Source organism: Falco naumanni, chromosome 5 (genome assembly GCF_017639655.2).
Source record: "Falco naumanni isolate bFalNau1 chromosome 5, bFalNau1.pat, whole genome shotgun sequence".
Lineage (NCBI taxonomy): Eukaryota > Metazoa > Chordata > Aves > Falconiformes > Falconidae > Falco > Falco naumanni.
The window spans coordinates 14862855-14883822 of NC_054058.1; the positions used below are offsets into that span (position 1 = coordinate 14862855).

At 43.2% G+C, this 20968-nt stretch overlaps 1 protein-coding gene across 7 annotated transcripts in view; it reads right to left on the minus strand.

Moving 5' to 3' along the window:
- PRR5 (proline rich 5) overlaps positions 1-20968 on the minus strand; it is a 93967-nt gene that overhangs the window by 12676 nt on the left and 60323 nt on the right. For all 7 annotated transcript variants that reach the window (XM_040595379.1, XM_040595377.1, XM_040595375.1 and 4 more), the window contains 2 exons: positions 18188-18279; positions 15886-16026 (listed from right to left, as the gene is read on the minus strand). In XM_040595379.1, the coding sequence (XP_040451313.1) occupies positions 15886-16026; positions 18188-18279 (233 nt within the window). The remainder of the gene's footprint in view (positions 1-15885; positions 16027-18187; positions 18280-20968) is intronic.

Sequence of the window (20968 nt, forward strand, 5' to 3'; positions counted from 1 at the left end):
TATGACTGAGACACACGCACACAGTGGTGATAATCTCACAAATACTGGATATAATAGCTGCTCAAATACTCCCAGCGAAAACTGAAACTAAAAGTCACAAGACATACCACAAGGCAGACACAGAATAGTATCTATAGTGAAAACATAGATTACTCAGCCAGCACTGCTGGTGGAGAATTGGTAAGGGTGTGTGTGTATACTGCAGTCCACACCCTAACGACCACAGAAATGGCAAGATCTGCTTCTTATTTTAGTCAAAGAGATAGCACCAGCCTTGCTTGTAAGAGACTTGGAAACCAGTGCCCTTACAGGCCATGACTACTTGTTATCCCACTTCGGTGCCATGTAACCCCTTTCACTCACCCTATCTAGCCTTCTAAAACTTGAGCAACACAGAGCAACCCTGTTTCAGGGCATGCATGAAATCACTGGGAGGAGGAACTGGGGACAAATGGGCCACCAGTCCTTGCCGTGTGCACCACCAGTGGCACAGCACACGTACTCCCAGTTATGCTACGGGTCTGGAATAAGGTCTCCATCCCTCAATCCTCCTTTGAACAGACACATGCACATACTCAATATCATCTAATAGCTAATAATCTTATTTTTACTGATCTTGCAAATGCTCACACACAAATCTATGGCAGAGAAGTTATATGTTATGGTTTACTTGGTTGAGAAGAGGCTTTAGGAGTGGTCCCTAGGTGTGCAGAAGTTTCGTTTTCTTTACAGCACTGTGACACTTCCATTGACCAAGCCCACCCAGCCTCACGCTTTGGAGGAGACCACAGTGGCTCTTGGAGCAGCAACTGTTGCCCTAACAGTTGAAGCTGTCCTGTACACAGCTGTTCAGAGCTTCTGCTCTTACTGCACTGTGGAGCATCATCACCGTGGAGCCTCCCACTTCACATTTACTCCATCTTCAACTGACAAGCACAACACTACTGAAAACCTCAAAGATCTCCCTCTTCAATTCCCTTCAGAAACTCTCTGGGCTCCGATACAAAATCAGGAAGCCCAAACAGGTGGAGATACTGGGCTCCCTCATCCCCAGCTGCCCACCTTGTTCCTTGGGAGTCAGCCCTGCAGAATGAGTCCCCCAGTATTATACAAATGGAACTACATTTGTGGAGCAGCATCTGGCCTCCATTTACACATGGAGTAAATGCAAACTTATGAGTAAACTCAAGGAGGTATATCTGATGTGACAATGGATTCTTCTCAGCCTTTGCAATCTTGACACCAAGGGTAACAGTGAACAGAATTAGCTGCTCATTGTCAGACCAAAAGTTAACTAAATTCAACATTTTCTTGATAACAGTGATAGTAGGAGAAGTGGCAAAAAAAGGAAATAGGGCATGCTCTGTGCAGGCTTTCTTGGAGAGTATGTTAGTTCTTCTGGCAAATAGTGATGCAAATGCTTGCTGCATGGGACTCTGCAGCAGCCCTTAAGCATAAACAATCTGTGCTAGAAATTATTTAACCAACAAGATGAAGATGGCCAATAATTGCTAGAATAACTAGTTTCCAGAATTAAAGAATCAAGCTAACTACCGAGTCCTCTGAACAGGGAAAAGGACAGATTTCTTTGGTACTTTCACTAAGTGCTTTTCTTGTGTAGTTGCAGCTTTTCTATTTAGGAGGTGAGCAAGTGCAATGCTGAACCCTTCTGCTGTCCAACAGAGAAGGACTGGACTCTTGACAACAATCATTCAGCCTAACCCTGAATGTTAATTGCAGTTAAGTGGAACCACGCTGACTGACATCAGCTGGTGGTCCGGCCCAAGCCAGCAAGGGTGGAAACAGAGTGAAAATAGGTCAAGACATGGAGCGAATGATGAATTTTTCCACTTATATTCCTAAATATTAGGACAAAATCTTAATGTTCACAGAATCACAGAGTGGCTAAGATTGGAAGGGACCTCTGGAGTCATCTGGTCCAACACCGCTGCTTAAGCAGAGCCAACTAGAGCAAGTTGCCCAGAACTCTGTCCAGATGGCTTTTGAAGGTCTCCAAGGAGGGAGACTGCCACCTCTCTGGGCAACTTGTGCCAGTGCTCAGTCATCCTCACAGCAAGTCAGTGAGTGTTTCCTTACGTTCAGACAGACTCTCCTGTATTTCATTTTGTGCCCCTTACTTCTGGTTCTGTCACTGAGCACCACTGAGAAGAGCTTGGCTTCATCTTCTTTACATTTCCCCTTCAGGTATTTTTAACAATTTGTAAGATTCCCCCCGAGCCTTCTCTTCTCCAGGCTCTCTCAGTTCCAGCTCTCTCAGCCTTTCCTCACATGAGAGATGCTCCTGTTCCTTTATTATCTTCATGGCCTTTTGTTGGACTCTCTCCAGTACATCCATGTCTTTCCCTTTTTTCATCTTCTTTGCAGCAAGGGCACATTGCTGGCCCATGTTCTTCTATTAGCTTCAATGGGGCTCAGCATTTCTAGAAGACTCTCTGTCTGAGAGCTTCAAGTTCCATGAAAACATTGAGTAAACTCTGGAAGCTCACCAAGAGGGACTGCGAGATCAATTGATCCATTTTGAAGAGACATCTGGGTAAAAAGAAATGCTCTGCATCAAGCTAACTGGGAGCAGAAGGGGGTCAAGGACTGGGAGTTCAATCTTCCTGCTCCTACTTTTAGCCCACATGTCTGTGTTTGCCAGGACAGAAAATTTCAGGTACTTCCTCCTAGGTTTCCCTGGTGATTCATGCCACTTTCATCCTAAGCAGGTAACAGACATCTTTTAGCCTTTAGGAAACAGACTTAAAAGAGGATCAAAACTGCTTCAAGCAGGGCCTAAATTTTGCTTTGTCCAAGCCTGTGTTGACTAAACTGAACCTGATCTGCTTAAACTATGTGTGCCCTCTTCCCTGTGGGGGTTTCTCTGCAGCAGTCCAAAGGCAGAATAAGAAAATGTGCCTGAGCTGAGAGAAAATGGAGGCCACACCTTTGCAGACTGGAACAAGCTGGGAGAAAGCAGTTTTCCCTCTCAGAGGGCTATCTCAGCCTGGTGGAGGGGACTAAGAATTCATAAGGGACTCATTTTCACTACATCTCTAAGACTATGCTACGTGTGTTTACAAACAGGTGTATCTCATGGCAGGAGGAAATGTGAAAAGTAGGACTCATACATCAAATTCTCAATTGCTTTAAGTCAGAATAACCCCTGCCAGGTTAATAATTTTATACTGGTTTACAACCACAGGAGGCCATGCCCTGCGCATTACATGTCCATTCCTAGGCACCGGAATCCTTTTTGCTGTTGGACAGATGCAGCTGCACAATTCATGGTTGTATCATTATGAGCCCTTGACAGTGCTGCCTCACGTTATTTTTTCCTCTCTTCATTTTATCCTAAGCCACTGACATTTTGGTAAAGCCTAGAATATTTGAAGGGTTAAATCATGTCTTGTCTCATCTCTGCCTCTTGCTTTTCTCATAGCAACAGTGTTCACAGGAGGGAGAGGCAGAGAAGCTTGCCATTGCCGTATTGACAGAAGTCAGCACTTCAGATCCCTGTGACTGCCTCAGAAATAAAGATCTTGTCATATTCACTTTCATCTCCAGCAAGTGCCAAGTTATGTCAATGTCAGTGTGAGAAGCTGCTCTGTCTCTCTCTTCCTTTCATTGGTGCCACTGAGACACAGACAAAAGATAAAGATGACAAAACACCCAGACACGGTTTGTGTTCAGCTGGTAAGAGTTTTTCAAATCAGAAAGCTAGCAATGGGATTTTTCTTTCCAGAAAGGATCAGACACTAAGAACAGGCTAGTCTTCCACTGACCCACAGAAATCCAATGTATCATTTTTCTTTAAACTGTAATTAATTAAACATTTTATATAAGACTGCAAAAGACAAAACAGTTGATGAAGACTGAAGATAAGCGAAAGATACGAAATGATTAGAGGTAGGAAGTTGCTTTCAGGCTTTAAATACAGTGCTTAGGAACGTGCAGAAGCTGTACAGCCAGTTTGCTAATAAAGATCCAACAAAAATAATGGTTTGCATTTCTGCCTTTCATAGTTTTAGGGCTAAAGGTTGTCTGATTCCTGGTTAAGTGACTCCCTTGGGCATAGATGAGAGCTGCAATCATCTCAGTCAAATAAGCTAATGTGACTTTGAAAGAACCCACCAAAGGCATCTATGCAGAGGTGAATGTCTCTGAAGAGCTGTTTATGGAATAAATTTGAGCTGGAGTTCGTTTATCTGCATTTACAAATGCTTTAGCACTGCCACATTACACTCATGGGCAAACACACATGTGCACTGAAGTTACCAAATAATTAGATGTGATTTTTAGTGTCCAAGAGAATGAAGCTTCTCATTTCTTTTTAGGCTCCCTCCTGAAGTTCTTGCTGATCTCTACACATTAAGCTCATCTAACCTTGCTGGGGAATTCATTACTTTTAAGTCAGAGCATTCAAGTCTTTTACCTAGTCTTGGCTCTCAGTGTTTTCTCATTTAACATTTATTACAAGAAAATCCATCTCGCACTTACTTTCAGGTGGGTACTTAAACAGAAAAAAAGATGGCAGAGCCCTCCCACAGTGCATCCAGGGTCTTTTGAAGACATATCCAAGAAATGCTTTTGAAGAGCTGCAAAGATTAACTTGACTGCTGTTACCTACTTGTGAGAATTTCTGTTACTGCCTCTCACAGCCACACTCCCCTTTTAAATCATTAATGAACATTCATTCCTCAGCATCCTCCATGCTACTTCATCCTTTGCAGGTGACTGAATCTACTCAACAAATTTTTGTCTTTTCTGAAATACACTTTAATAGACTGTGCAGACATGTCAGCTGTGCCTTCTGGATTTTTTTTAACTTTTGCTATTTATGGTAGCGACACCATTTTCATCACCAATAACTCATCCCTGTGAGCCAGAAAGCAGCAGATCATCTCCAGATCACCTATCCTGGCATAAGAAGGTGTGTGGTTCAGACACCACCTACATGTAGCTGTTTGCTTGGGTAATCAGGCACTCAGGACAGCTGCTTGCCCTCAGCCTGCTGCTTGGGCGGCCAGAGAGCAAACCACTGGGATTACTGGGAACTGAGCAGTGCACTCTTGAGTGAGCACTTCATGGTTACTCTCTTGCACAAGGAGGTCAGCCTTCCATCAATCCCAGAACACAGAAGTTTTGGAGCCCAGGTGCCTGGCAGCCTGGGCCTGAAGGAGCTCTCCTGGCATACAGCAAAAGCTTTGCTGAAAGCAGCACATTTCTACAGAACAAAGTATTTGCCAATCCAAAATACTTAGAAAGTAACTGACTGAATCTAGAGCAGAAACCCTCTTTCAGCAACCCAATGTGTAGAGGATAAAAGGAAACAGAAATATAAGCATACAAAATCTGAGTTTAGAGCCAGAAAGCACTGAGCAGCACACTCCCGAAATGCAAACAGTACAGGGATTGGGGATGTGATCACAGAAGTGGCTCTAAAGGGCTGACCTTCCCTCCTTCATCCCCATTAACTGCCAGGGATATGCACACTGGCAACTCCACGCTCCCACAAAGTATTTATTTTTTTTCTTCCCCCTCCCCTTAATGCTGGCTGGTACTTTAAATTAATTCACATAATACCACACAACCACCTCCATGAAGCAAGCTTTCTCCTTGCTTCTGTTTTAAATGTTAACACATCTACATATATAACCATACTCCAGAACTGTTCAGGCAAAACTACTGCCCAATTCCTCCTCTACTATACACGGGCTTTAGCAGAGCTGCATTAGCTTCTGCCTAAACATCTGTGTGCATGTGGTTCAGACATTTTGAGAAACAATGCTTCTCTGAGAAACTGCTTCTTCCAAGGTTTTGCTTTCTTCAACTAAGCAAGGAAACCAAAAGAACAGCTCATGGGTGATACAGGAAGAACGAGGGATGTTTGTGGTTGTTTTTTTTCTTGGAGCCCAATAAGCAACCTACAAGAGGAAAGAAGGACCACACTGCTTTTAAGTCTCTAGAGGACATCTAGACCACTAAGGCTAATGTTCTATTATTTGTTATAAAATCACTTCTAGTATATTTGTCTCCTTGTTTCCTTCTGTTCCCCATTTGTCTGTCCAGATACACCTACCGTCTCTTGCATCAAGGCTGCACGATCTTTAGTGCAGAGACCGTATTTTCATTGTGTTCATACAGTGGTCAGCGCATGAAGGCTCTTGTCCACCCATGCTAGCAAGAAAGAAGGCTTGGAGATAGATGGCGGCTGGTAACAGAAGCAGCTGACAGCTCTTAACTGCTCAAGGAGAAGAAATTTAATTGGTTTTATGCAAGAGCCACTCTGAGTACAACAGCTGTATTTTGTAAAATACCTTTCCGACAGATTTTCACAGGCTAAATGATGACTTCTCCTCTTGCCACCATCTGCTTAATTGCAGCATGCTTGCTTTTTGCTTTGCATTTGGATCAGAGAGCACTAAAGCACAATCCCCTGCCTAATGACTTCAAACCAGACGCCTCTGGATCTGTTTTGAAGAGCACACGAGTCAGGCACTCCCTGCGCCCCTCGCTTGCCCCACTGCAGCTCCCACCCTGTTCCTGATGGATGGTCCCTTCTCAGCAAAACTGTGCCACTGTGGCCAGCCAGTTCGCTCACAGCAAAGCCATAACCTACTTGGGACACTTGGCACAACTGCCCACATGCCTGACCCACAGGTACGACCTGTCACATCACTGTCACCTTGTGCTGCAGAAATTTTGCTGCAACCACCCAGCAGCTCACTGGAAACAGGAGAAGGCTCCCAACAGATAACTGCTTAAATCAAATAACGTAATCTGAAACCTGCTCTGTCACATGATTAACTGTTTACCTTTTAATTGCTTGTAATAATTGGGTGGTGGCAAGTTAATGAATTTCACAGTACGTGTCGCGTATCACCATGCCACGTAGCTGTTTCTTCTGCAGCCACGGCAGAGCTAAGGGTAAGACTGTGAAATTACTGACAGAAGACAATTAACCCTGTCCACTCACCATGGGAGAAAGGATGCCTCTGAGAGACCCATTCAATCATTCCCCTATCTCTTGCAGAATTCAACACACAGCCTCTTTACTTTTGGAAGAAATCCACTACAAATCGGTTTTTCCCTCTGCACAAGTCCTTGTGCCACCAGCCTGGTACATGCTATCCCTGTGGGCTGCTGGTTCTGGCACTAGCAACCACAGGCCATGAGAGGAAAGGCTTGGGGACAGGGCTTAGGTGGCATTGCAGAGCAGGAGCTTTTGTACCTTTCACAACTTCTTCCTTTCCCAGTGCACGTTCTGGGGAAAAGGCGGAGGCTAGGACTTTTTATGTAATGTGTTTTAACTACCCTGTTGGATTAAATGGAAACACATCTTCCCATAATAATAAATTGTTACAGCATAGACTGAGAAACAGGCAAACACCAAAACCCCAGGAGAAATCACTCCTGACGGAAAGCAAACAGCTGCCAGAGTTGCTTCCAAACAACAATTAATGCAGTAAACTTGTTCATTTCGTGGCTCTCTAATTATAGGGGAAGCTTCCACGAAGTTGCCATTCACATGGATGTGGGCAAACCACTCTGTGCCTGCAGTCGGGGGACACCTCCTTTCCAGAGCAGGGAGTGCTGGCCCTTGTCTGTCCCCAAACCAGACTGGCAGCTGGCTGCCTGCCAGAGAGCGCAGCCAGCTCCAGCTCCTGCTGCCTACATGCCAAACAAAGCTTCACAGCATCTGCATTTCTGTCAGCTGCTGTCCAGTCCCTGTAACTTGCTCAGGTCACCAACCAACTCCAGGAGGACTCAGCAGCTTGGGCATCGCTGATGCCTGTCAGTCACGATCATCTAACAGGCCCACAGCGCAGGCAGTTCCCCCCGTTGTGTCCTGGCACTCTGCAACTAGCTGCTACTGGGTCTTGACCTGGTTTATGGGCATAATCGAAGACAGAAGGTCTCAGATCAGAGAAAGAGCTGGCTGCGAGGATGAGCTTCTAGCTGTCCTCCACGTGACTACCGCTGCCAGCTACTTCCCTCTCTTCCTTCCTTCCTTCTGCCCTGTGGGAAAATACGATGTGGTTGGGGGAGGAAAACAGTCAGAAGGCAACATATCTGAAGGTAAAAGCTGATGAAGCAGCCAGCAAGATAATGGGAGAAGAAGCTGTGCTACCAGCAAGCACCAGTGTTCAAAATCCAGCGAGCACTGTGCAGCCCTGTGTCTGCCGCAGCACAGGCTCAAGAAGGAGAATAAGCACATGTGCTGCCTCTGAAATCTCCTGGCAGGAAGCATCTCTGCTAGCCCCGTGCTCCGCTGGAAAGTTTTGGCAGTGAGAAGGCAGGACCATGGTGGTTACCAGCACAGGGGACTATCCAAGCCATTCCACACACAGCTGCAGCTCTGTACAGATCTGACTGGAAACCAATGTTGATTCATCTCCAAAAACCATGGGGAAGCCCATGTATGCAACACTATGGAACAACCCTGCACAGCCTTTCTGTTGGAAATTACTTTCGCTGTTCTTCTCCTGAGTAGGGCCAAGCGCACCCCAGCAGGACAGAAGGAGGTGTTGTACCAGCGACCCTGACCACAGCATCAGCGGACCTCGCTACCTGCATGGACACAATGCAGTCATGGAGAGCAAACGGTCCTTTTGTGCTGGGTGCCACCACTGCTGCAGCTGGTAGATACCACCCACGGTATCTACCCACATGGGATGGCTTCCAGGTCTGTGCCTGTCCATAACAGCCAAGAAGTGACTGCCACTTCTTAGGGAACCCCCTGGGCAATTCAACAGCCACAATACCTTCGTGACTTTGCCCGCCGGGGGACACTCAGGAAAACTAAATTATATTCACTAAATTAAGAACAGAAAGCTGTTTAGATAAATTGTGCTCAGGCCTCTGAAATAGAATTGAAGTGTCATCAATTTAACTCACCTCCCTTCTCACCCCTTTAATTCTCAGAATGAGCGTCCACACAGAGTTTTAATGAGGTTTAATTAATCTTCTTTAAAAGGTAGCTTAGATTAACTTTCTTATGTTCCCCCTGTAGACAACTCATGAATTATGGTATTCAAGCACCCTGCCTCTAAGGATTCTTGCGCCGTGGGAACATTTCCTGCTCAGAGTTCTTCAATAGTCAAAATCTCTGTGCTATCTTTTATGCCTCTTTCAGTTTACTGGCCCAAGTGGGTCCGCAAGAGACATTTGTACAAACTACTGCAATTAGTTAAAACCTTCTCCCTCTTACTTGATAAAATTATAGGGTCTGCAGGGACATTCTAATTTAGGAATGATTTTACTGATTTAGCTCTATTTTGTTAAGGATTGAGGATTTGCCTACCAATGAACTTGTACTGGTTTTAACAGGCCCGTATCGTTAATGGAGGCAAACTCCAGGAGACAAGGCATATATTTTAGCAAGGACAACCTGGTTTAGTTGAGGTTCAACAGATGTCTAACTGACTTGAGCTGAAACAACTCACACTTAGGTTGCACAAGTGAGTTATTGTGGGCTAAGGTAGCCTCAGGTGCTGTAGGCAGCAGCTACACTCCATGCAGTAACTCCATGCACGCCCACTCTAGCCCCAAGGCAAGTGTTGAGTAATTTGAAGGAGGACAAGTAAGAACTTCTCACCTACCACAGTGCAAGACAGCAGATGGGCAGTAACTGCAGAGGACCTGATAGACAGCAACAGCATAACTCTGGGTAGTCTAGACAACTGTTGCAGCATTTTACCAACTCTGCCTGAAGCTGTACCTTTGGTTAGCTGTTATCCTTCACAGATGCAACATTTTACTTAACGTGAGGTACTCTTAAAATGCACTATGAGACTATGTCCAAAGGGAGCCTGCACAATGCAAATTACCTCCTAGAACAACTGTGTTTAATGGGTATGGACAAGGTTATGTTCATGTTCTCTTGAACACTGATCTTTGCATTAAAAGGAGGGCCAAGATGCACATTTGAATTGCTGTGCCATGGTGTTCATGAGACAGGTTCACATATAACAAAGCAAAACAACTACAACATCTTATGCTGCTTTCCTGTTCTTCCACTGCTTAAGGTTATGCAAGTGGAAACACATAGTGTTGTCAAATATGTTGAGAACGAGATCTGGAGAGTACTCGATTTCAAAATGAAATCTGTTTTCATATGTCAATGGGCTTCCATTGGTCTTAAGTTACAAAAAGGGTCCACACAAGTGCAGATCTTTCAAGGTCCGTGGTGCAGAAACACTGGATGCACTGGAATTACTATTGAAAAGGCCTCCCATCAGGCAGGCTTACAGAGTGGTTAAGAGCAACCACACTCCCTCCCCCTACCTTCACCCCTACAGAAAACATAGTCATGGTAAGTCATGAAATAACTGCCAGGTAGAAACAGAGCTAAAAACATTATAGAGGGGAAAAAACCTCTGAAGTGGCTTCTCTCCTTAACTATAAGCCTACAGCTTGTACACGGAAAATGGATAGCCACTGACCGTCACTGACTCATGTCCTTACCACTTTCACCAAGGTCCCAGCTATGGCAGGGCAATTGCTCTTGATTGACATGCAAGCAAGCAAAGGTTGGTTAGTACAAATAGTATATTTAGCACTCCTGCCTGGCACTATCAGCCAACCAAAAAGTCAGCACCACTGTAATGTACGTTTAGACCTTTCTGGTTCCCCTGTGCTGCACTCAGGCTACTGCTGCTGTCACTTTTTTGAACTCCCCGGTCCCTTCACAGCTTCTGGTCTCATACTCATTAACACAGCATATCCCAACCTGCTGGAGGCAGCTCCCCCAGATGTAGATTAAATACTTCTAGCATTTTACTGCTTCCTCACAGAAATGATTCCCAGAGCAGAAAACTAGCACAACAATAAAATCCACATGAAGAAATTAAAAATGAAGTGCGACAAGCAATCCTCGCTAGCAAAAAGGTCAAGATTTTATTTTAAAAAGAACTTTTTTCCTACAACAAATGAATGCTATGCCTTGTTAAAAATCATGACAATACAAATTAATTCCAGGATAACAAACCTGTATCAGTTTAATTACTGCAAACTTCCCTTGCTGACAGAGAGAATAAATATGACACAGTAAGACAGAGGACATGGCTTAGAAGTAAATGTTGTTTCTACAAACTACTCTAAGGTGTAAATCTTGAGGGCCAGATTCTCAGTTTCACATAGGTCAAAACAAAGCAATGGAGGACTCTTCCCTTGGTGTCAGGCAGTGTCCCAGCTGTAAGATTTCTTACCTGATACCTTACATGCCTATGGGGCTGACGCAAACCACATAGACAAGCCACCCTTTCACCAGGAAGGAAGAAAACACATTTATGCACAACCCAGGGGAAGCAGAGGGTTTTGATAAGGGTCTACAGTACCTTTGTTTAATGGGTTTTACTTTTTGTGTCTTATAAACCAGGAATTCAGAAAAAGCTAAAGAGAAATGAAGAGCATGTTGAAACCTCCCGCCCACGCCACTTTGTTCAACCTGTGCTTTAGGTCTAAGAGACTAAGACCACCTCTCAAAAGCAGCCACTAAATTTGAAAGCCTAGGGCCATAAAGAATTGACCCCAGCTGACACACACTGTAGTGTTACAGCAAATCTGTTGTTCTAGAGGCAGGTTTTCTGATAGCACAGGGTATTTTGTTTTTAACCACTACACTGTCTGGTTTGCTATGTGGCTGCTGAGATGGAAAAAAAGCACTCTGCATTTTGCTTTCAGCTCTTGCAATGTGCTTTTCCACTCCTTTAAAGTGCAAGGAGCTGAACCTACATTTAGGAACTTTCCGGAGATAACAAATAGGTCCCACTGGGCAGTTTTATGTATTTATTTTGTCTTCGTTCACAGAGAAAGGCAACAGGCAAGGGAGTTCAAATGAAGCTCAGAGAAGCCAAAAAGGAAACCACAGGGTTTATTTTCTTCTTCAGAGCTTATGTTTAGTGAGGCTTCATCCCTCAGTACGAGAGAGGTTGTGCTGTGTGCTTCTAGGGGTTTTTAATACCTTGGGTCACCCAGACAGATTCTGTGAACTCAAATAATCCTGATGTTGACAGAAAGATGCAGATAAATGCTCTTTAATTCTTCTCTTCCAACTGTCTCAGACCTCTGGAGACATACTTGGAGAGAAGATGTTCCAGTTTCAGTGGCAAAGGTCTTCTCTAACAACACACTTTGGGAACGAAGTCAGATTGTTTATCCTCTGGTGGTAGTTCTGCTCTTTTAGGTTCACAGAGTATAAAAGGAGAAAACTCTTTTCTAATCTCTGCTTCTGTTTATCCCTCTAACTCCAGCTTCCTAATTTCACCCAAAGAGAAAGGTCATCAAGTTGAGACTGACAACTCAGTGTAGTTACATGAACTCCTGTGCATTGCTCCATGCTCAAAAGCAGTTTTAGTTCTTTTACTTCTCTCAGTCATGACTCTACTCTTGAAGGCCCTGCAACTTAACAGGAGCATCCTGGAGGCACTTCAGCTTACATTGCCTATAAGCAACCACGAAGCATTAACATTTCAGTTTGTGCTTTGTAACTGGGTCACTCTATGCTGGCAACCAAAAGTTTGAGTGGTATAAGGCCCTTCTTCCAAGCCATGACAAAACTGCCACTGACTTCAACAGCACAGGAGTACCAGTCCTTCCCCCCAGTTCTGGGGGATCTGCTTCTTTCCCGAGAGATTGCTGGTTTGTAATTAGTCCAGGTTATAGCACTGGTGAGAAATGGCTCTACTGGATTAGAGAACCCAAGTCTAATAATTAATCCAAGGACTAATTTCTGATCCTTTAAATGGAGGCTATCTTACAAGAAAGCTTCAGATATGCAGTCTGCTATTACAGTACTTTTAACAGCTTTATCCTAGAAATGGAGGTTCTTTCCTTCAAAAAGGGACTGCATAGAGAAGATTGAAGATTTTCCTTTCTCTCCAGCATTTTTTTTTCCTTTGATGTCTTAAACACAAAGAAATTGAGGTATTTGTGTCTCTGGGCAAACTGTGAGGTAGTGAGGCTGGTGACCCCTTCTGTCCCAACATATATACTCTATTATGTCACTGTATGCCAGAGGACTGGTGTGGGTGCTGTATCACATGCTAGGGTATTAAATGCATAGTTAGTAGGCATACGTCCAGCAAATAGTTTACTGGGAACAGATTGATGCAAATAAGAAAAACAGTCACCCAAACAATGAAGTAAGGGGTGCAACGTCATTTCAGGTCCTTTTATTCAGGAGGTCTTTGGCAGGGACTGTTTTATTCTTCTTGCCAAAGTGTGGCCAGCTGAGCAAGCAAGCAACGCGTGCAACTTGCAATAGGTCAGTAACTTCACAGAGGTCAATGAAATTGCTCACATGCTGAAGCCAATGAAGCCAACCCAAGTTCAGGTAAAATGTGTGCTTATTGAGCTCTGCCAAATCAGCGCCTACCTCCTGAATAAAGTCCAAAGACTGCTGCAGCTTCCATTACCTCTTTAAAAAGTTTCCCTTCCACTCTGTAAGGAAAATGTCTTCTCCCGACAAACTGACAGAGCTTTTCCTCTACACTATGAGAAGCTAAAACATGAGCAATACCAGATACACCCTGTGTTAGTTACCAAATCTCTGCCACTTTAATCCAATTTAACAGGACAAACTGGTGCATGTTAGCATGGACCTTTGTCAGCCTGTGACCTTCAGCTGATGTTACAGCTGCTGTCCTGAAGAACATGACTTACTCCTTAATCACGTAACACAGCTGCACAAGGCTGTCAAGGACAGAAATGGGGAAACTTAGCACCACATTCAACATTTGGTCCAGGAGCAACACACTAGGCTCATATTCTAGCCATGGCAGTCTCCTCTAGTGTCACCAAGTTTGTCATGGAAGAGATATCTACAGTAGACAGAAATAGGGATTAGACAATGTCCACACCAAGACATAGTCTCAGTCTTGGAAACTGATGCACACAAGTCCACGATGTGCTCTTTGGACAGCTGAATTTTTATCTCTCTTCCAGCCCTATTCACATGTTGAGTTAATCAGAGTCAAGAAAATTCCATTATTATGTCATAAATGTATAACATTTGCTTTTGTTTAATGTGACATTTGAGTTTGGGAAAAAGCCTTTGCTCTGAACAAATTATTGACTAACATTGTATGTATCTCATTCCCTGATCTCCTCTGACCTTTTCCTGTAATTTCCACAAGATTTTAAGCCACAAGTTTGGCAGACCTATTGCCGAGAAAGGACTTTCACCACCCCCACTCACAACCATGGGTAATGCATGCAGAAATAAACAGCTGGGGCAAACTCCCTCTCACTTCGTTACTGATTTCCATCAACAGCTTTGCAATAAGAATGGATTTGGCCTTTTACCCTGAACAGGCATCCACCTTGTTAACACTTCTGGTTGTTGAAGAAAGCAGATCTGCAAAGAAACTGTTTCTTGTAGCCCTGATCCTGGCAAATCACTCCACATCACCTCCTGTGAACTTTCTAAATCAGGATGTTATTTAGTTCCCAGCTCACCACTGAATTAATTTAAAGCCGGATACTGCCCATAGCCAACACACTCTCTAAAGAAGAAAACACAAAAAAGCTATCAGATCTGTTAGCAATGACACTGCTGAAGCCTGGTTTAGAATGGACAGTTTACCTCACATCTAAGCAGGGATGAGGCCTGATAGACAACCTTCCTGTGATTAAGGTTTTCCCATGGTACTCTCTCACCGTGGAGTCTCCGGTGTGTGTTAACACAGCTGGGTTCACAGTTCAATTATGTGAATTCTTTGATGTCTCATTATGCAGTTAAGCCCATGCTCCAGTTTTTCCCTGAGGCTCCTCTCCTCTCTCCAGACACTAATTTCCATGAAACTCCTAGGAATCTTAAAATCTCTGATACTGCTGTCACTGCCACAATCAGCCAGCAGTTTCAAGAAGCATTTGGCAAGACGGAGGCTAGGGGGAAGGCAGACAAGGAACAAGCAGGCAGTCCTATCACATATCTTTTTCTGAGAAAACGAGGTTAAACACACCATTATACACTCCAACATGTATCAAGCAACAGCAGGGGTGAAATACCATTTCTTGACCCAGCAGAGAGAATCTTACTCCATGGTCCATTTTCATGACTGGCCTTTAGATTATCCTGCTCTTTAAAACAGTTTTAGATACAGAACTATTTCATATGGTGATGAAGAGGAAATAGATGTTTTAAGTGTGAGAAACTATCTCCTATCACTTGCTGTAAGTCTATTTGTTTATTAAAAAAATTACCACCCAGGAAAATCTCCTTCCTCTTCCCCCTAAAAATCCACTCCTGTCTCTCTCTCCCTTGTGGCTTATCCCCCTTATCCCTCCACACAAGCTCATGCTTTTCTTTAATTAAGCAAAAAAAAGTCTTAAATTCGCCTTTTGCCTGGAATTCCCTACTTTGCTTCTCCTCATTGCTACTAAAAAAAAATACAATAAAAATCTAACACTGAAGGCAAATACCAGTATCTGGTCTTAATGGTTTTGTATCAACAGCTTTGATAGAATTTGGTTCCAGTGACCAAGTATGACCACGATTCAACCATAATTGCATATTCACTTTGTTGCCTATGCCAGATGTGAAGTTTCACATCCAAAACCGCTACTGCAGCAACACACAGTATTTAATGGAAGTCACGTTATTACCACATACTGGTCTGCTTGCAAAACTGTATTTCAAGGTCTAGAGTTTCAAAACAAGTCTTTACTCTCAAACCCTCTGGATCTTAAGGCATGAAATCTGAGCCTCTGCAGTCTCTACTTTTAGATAGTAGGACCATATTTAACTGCACAGAAGCTCTGGCATTCTGGGTAAGAAATTTTCAATGAATGAGCAAAATTGGAGACTGCTTAAGAAGACTTCAGCAACACAGTACAGAAAGACAAATAAAGAAAGCCTGAGAAAAGTAATGAATTTACCTGCAGTATTAACAGCATCTGAATAATAGAAGGTGGAACTCTGGCTCTGGAACGCGATAATGCATCTTCCAATTTAATGTTGAGGGTAATTATATTCCTAAAGTGCAGAAGAGCCAGCTGCCGAACCGAGGGCTCCTTCCCCTTAGAAACAGAAACAAAGCAAGATGGATTATAAGCAGTGTGAAAATGAGTTTCAAATTCCTCTGTCAAAATTCCTTCCTCTGCTTCTGAGGGATTACAAGAATGGTAAACCTAAATGAAAAGCAAAAGAAACATAACAAAGGACACAGAGCAGCCTACAAGTCTGCACAGTGAATTTGATTTGGCAGTAATGAACACTGAAGACAATGACTGAGTCTGATTGTGTATGAAGATGATGAAGGGTTGGGGTGGGGAATCATACCTGAGTGCAGGATATATACGAGTATTTTGTATTTTAACAGTAACGAAATGTATCAAATGTTTGGAAAAAAAAAAAGCCAGGGTTGAAAAAGGGTTGAATTTCCATTATTTCTCAAGATTTTGAGTATTTGCTGGGTACTGTCTTCAAATTATGCTGGGAATCCTGACTCAGCCCATCTGTGTATCCTCCTTTTCTCTACAGTTAGGGAGGCTTCCCTATAAGGCAGGAGCAGAGATGAAGTTTCATAATGCATTTTAAAAGACATCTTTTTGCAGTTCAAGAATACTTTCTCATTGATGAAAACCTCAACTGAAAAATACAATGCTAGCTCTGCCTGCAGAGATTAACGCCGCTTGCCTTATGAGGGGCTGTAAAACTGCTCCTGTTTCTAGCATCAGGGTTTCTTCCTTGGGTATATATGGCTGCACATACATATTCTTGCCTGCAGTTATGAGTGCTGCCAGACAAACATTAACACTTCTGGAAAGTCTGGTATTCAGCCGGTACTGACTTATCTTAGTTTGGAATAAAGAAGCCTGAACCAACCCCACATCACCCATGCCTTTTCATTTTTTTAATTATTTATACTGAAACAAAGAAAGCCCCAAACTGCTTCAATTGTTAATGAATAAAATTTACAAGAGCACATAAGCACCAGCTGTGCTTTTGGAAGCAACCTCAGAACGTCAGGCGCCTAGATCTATTTGAAATTACATAGGACTTAGGGCTCTTAACCGCTCTATGTTCCTTTGAAAAGTCAAGCAATTATTTCCATCTGAAAGGTGAGGAGACTTGTGTTGCTAAATTATTTTCAAAGGCCTCAGGAACATAACAGTGAAAAGGGGTATTTGGTGCAATTTTCAGAAACATCTGAGTGAGTTCTAATTTAGTCAAGTGCTTTGGAAAACCAGGTTGAGAGCCTACCTGTATCTGTAAGTGCCAAAATGCCTTGTATTTAAATTATGTGGCACTTAGAAAAATCTTTCATCATGTTCTAACAGGTTTTTAACACCAACTTATTTCTATCATTTTAAAGTTTCTACAGTAACACACAAGTTAATGGGTGAAGTAGCCTGTATGCTTTTAGAGCTCTTTCAAAACTAAATTATGCGTAAAGTTGCACCTTTTCCACTGAGTTGAATCATGCCTGTAATTATCTGCAGATGCAACATTTGGACAACCATTCTAGGCATAAAATCCATTTGGAAAAATGGAAGAAGTTTTCTGAAGTTTCTCCAAATATGTTCAGGCACCAAGCTCCCACTAAAATCTGCAGGCATCTAGGAGAAACTCCAGATGGTCGCTTCTACCTATCCGGTAGAGATTTCCTTAGGAGTTAAGTGATAAACAACATTCGGTGGCCATCACTAATTACAAGATTGAGCCTTCATCCAAATCAGATCAACTACCTATAGTGGACTTTGAATTACTAGAGTCAAGTTCTGTGCTCATGTAAACTGGTCTAACTCCACTGGCTATTGCTGTCCATTTACAGTAGCATAGAATTTGACCTTGGAAATAAAATTCCTTTTCAAAAGTGGAGATACTTCAGAGACAAAGTCACACTGCAGAGAAGGAAATGCATATATTTAAGTCAACACAGCTCACTGTATGTGTATTTCAGCTTACCATTCATAATCTTTTTTGACTTTTAGTGCAAGTTGGCAGAAGGGCTAACCATCCCCCTTGCACTTCACTTCTAAGTTCCCCTTCATCTTTTTCACCCAAGCACTTCAAACTTCTCTGTGTAAGTAACTTATTTGCATGACATGACTATACAGAACAGCTGCACTGGGAGGTTGGCCCAGGGAGAGTTACGGACTGCATCAATCTGTTGATGAACCAGTAAAGTTGCTTTTTCCAGTTTTTCAAGATTCTATAATAAGAATAAGTTTTCACCTGCACAGGATAGAAAATAGCCTGAAGCATGGGCAGGACATCACTGAAGAAAAAATCCCAGGTTTCAGCTAACGTATCCAGTAGTTTCTGCCCTGCAAAAATGCAAAACAAACTAGTGAACCATTTAGGCTGTAATCAGCTAATTGTAAAGACTAAAACATAAAGGAAACAACGTGAATCTGCTATTATACACAAAGGTGAATCATGTACCAGCTACTATTAGCAGTACGGAATTAGTATTCCTTTTAGTGTATCAGATCATTCACTATTAGTATCTTTTCAGGTGACACATCTAATGTTCTTAGTAAACTCACAGACTTTGAGGTTAAAGCTTACTTAGAAAAAAACCATGAAGAGCAAAGAGTAATAGCCCAGGTTACCCCCTCCTCTTCTTGCAGTAATACCTACCTACCGGACAAGGCAATGGAGGACAGCAGTAGGAGGAGGACAGAGCAGGTTAAATGTGGAAGCATTCCTGCAGAGAAATCTCCCCCACCGTGCTTCCCTCTGCCCTGCAAGCTGCAAGGCAGCAAAGCAAACTGCGCTCTGTGGAGGTGCTCCACAAAGCGACCCCTCAAACCGATCCCCTCCCTGTATCTCCACTTAGATAGAAAATCTCACTCAAGATTATGGAAAAAGACAATAGTGTTGCAGCTCTATTTTTTACTGTAATTTTCAAAGGATGCAGTCAAAACCTGCTATGATGTGAGTTCCCCATGGTCCTCACAGCAAGGCCAACTCCTCATCCATTCCTTCCCCAGCTGCAGCCACCCGGAAGCCTCCCCAGTGGAGACTGGAGAAACTCTGGCCAGGTCATACAACGAAGCTGGATGTCAAGATCCTCACAGAACATTTTGTAAAACACAGAGGCACATGCAGGAGCCGAGGTCTATGGGAAAGGAAGGCTGACTCGACAGCTGGATGCTGGCTTCAAATCCCTGCTCCTCAAAATGGCCTGTGTGACCTTGGGCAACCTGTTTAGCATCCCTGCGCCCCTAACCCGACTGTGAAAGGAGAGCAATGCTGCTGCAACTCCACCAACAGGTATTATGGAGATGAATACATGAATGATTATGAGGCGTTCAGACAAGACAGTATGACTTATCAGGAAGCAAATTCAATAGTAATCAATCAATATTACTATTGGTGTCAGAATCAGACATTCTTCTTTATTTTTGTATTACAATGTTATTTAGGGTCTTAGCCAGGGCACATTTTGCCCAGAATTACACACATATCACAAAGAAACACTGCATGAAAGCACCTACACTCAAAGTTAGCCAAGTGCCAAACTTTATTATGGGTTACTTGATCTCCCTGCATTTTTAAACACGTGACTAATAGCACAGCTCTGGCCCATCTGCAACTCCTGAATTATTACTGGATTGATGACTTTAAATGCTTTCAGTGGCAAATGTGGATCACCATGCTATACTGCAGCTGCTGGATTGTGAACCATACCAAGGTCTTAGTTTCTGCACCACCAGGCAGGAGTTCTCTCTGTCCTACACACTAGTGCACAAGACTAAAAAGGGTGTTCTACATTTCAATTTTTTACAAGTGTCTTGCATTAGTTCTAGTCAAACACTGCAAGGAACCAGGTCCAAAATTTCCTAGCAGCTGTAGCTGTAATAGTAATAACAAATACCTGTGCTGGTTTTGGCTGGGGTAGAGTTAATTTTCTTCATAGTAGCTAGCAGGGGGTTATGTTTTGGATTTGTGCTGAAAACATGGTTGGTAATTCAGGGATGTTTTTCTTACTGCTGAGCAGGGTTTACACAGCATCAAGGTCTTTTCTGCCTCTCACCTCACCCCACCAGCAAGCAGGCTGGAGATGCAAAAGAAGCTGGGAGGGGACACAGCCGAGACAGCTGACCTGAACTAGCCAAAGGGATATTCCACCATATGAGTTCACAATCAGCATATAAAGCTGAGGGAATGATGGCGTTTGTCTTCCCAAGTCACCGTTATGCGTGATGGAGCCTGACTTTCCTGGAGATGGCTGAACACCTGCCTGCCAGTGGGAAGTGGTGAATGAATTCCTCATTTTGCTTTGCTGGCATGTGCAGCTTTTGCTTTATCCATTAAACTGTTTTTATCTCATCCCACGAGCTTTCCCACTTTTACTGTCTCGATTCCCTCCCCCACCCTACTGTGGGGGGAGTGAGCAAGCAGCTGTGTAGGGCTCAGTTGCTGACTGGGGTTAAACCACAACAGTCCTTTTTGGCACCCAATGTGTTTGAGAAAATGTGTTTGGAATGTGCTAGATCAAATTTATAGCTGTTATTACTGTTTAGCTATTAATTGGCAGACTTCTGTGCTTGCCACGGGGCTTGCTTGCCTTACTGTAGAGCCCAGCGCTCGTTAGTGGCTGCTTTTTGCTTTCACTGCTTGCTCTACTGGGGGTTAAACCACAACAATACTGTTGCATTATAACTTCCATATACTAGTGTCTGAAACACTCAAGTGTTTCAAAGATATAAATCTGATCATGAAGAAAAAGCTCAACCACTCTATGCCCTGAGGGCAGAGTATTAAGTTAAGTATGTTAGTTGCCCACAAGTTGAGGTTAAGTGGAAACTAAGCCTTTACAAATCTGGCTCCAGATGAGAGTGCTTAGCATTGGTCCTTTCAGAAACTTGCTGCTAATATTGTATGAAGTCAAATTACCCTGTTGAGATAAACATGCCTTTCCTGTCACACACTCTTTTCATGTTGTGAGCAGCTTGTTTTGTGAAGTGATGGATTTCTCTACAGCAGCTCAGAAAAGCTACAGAGTTA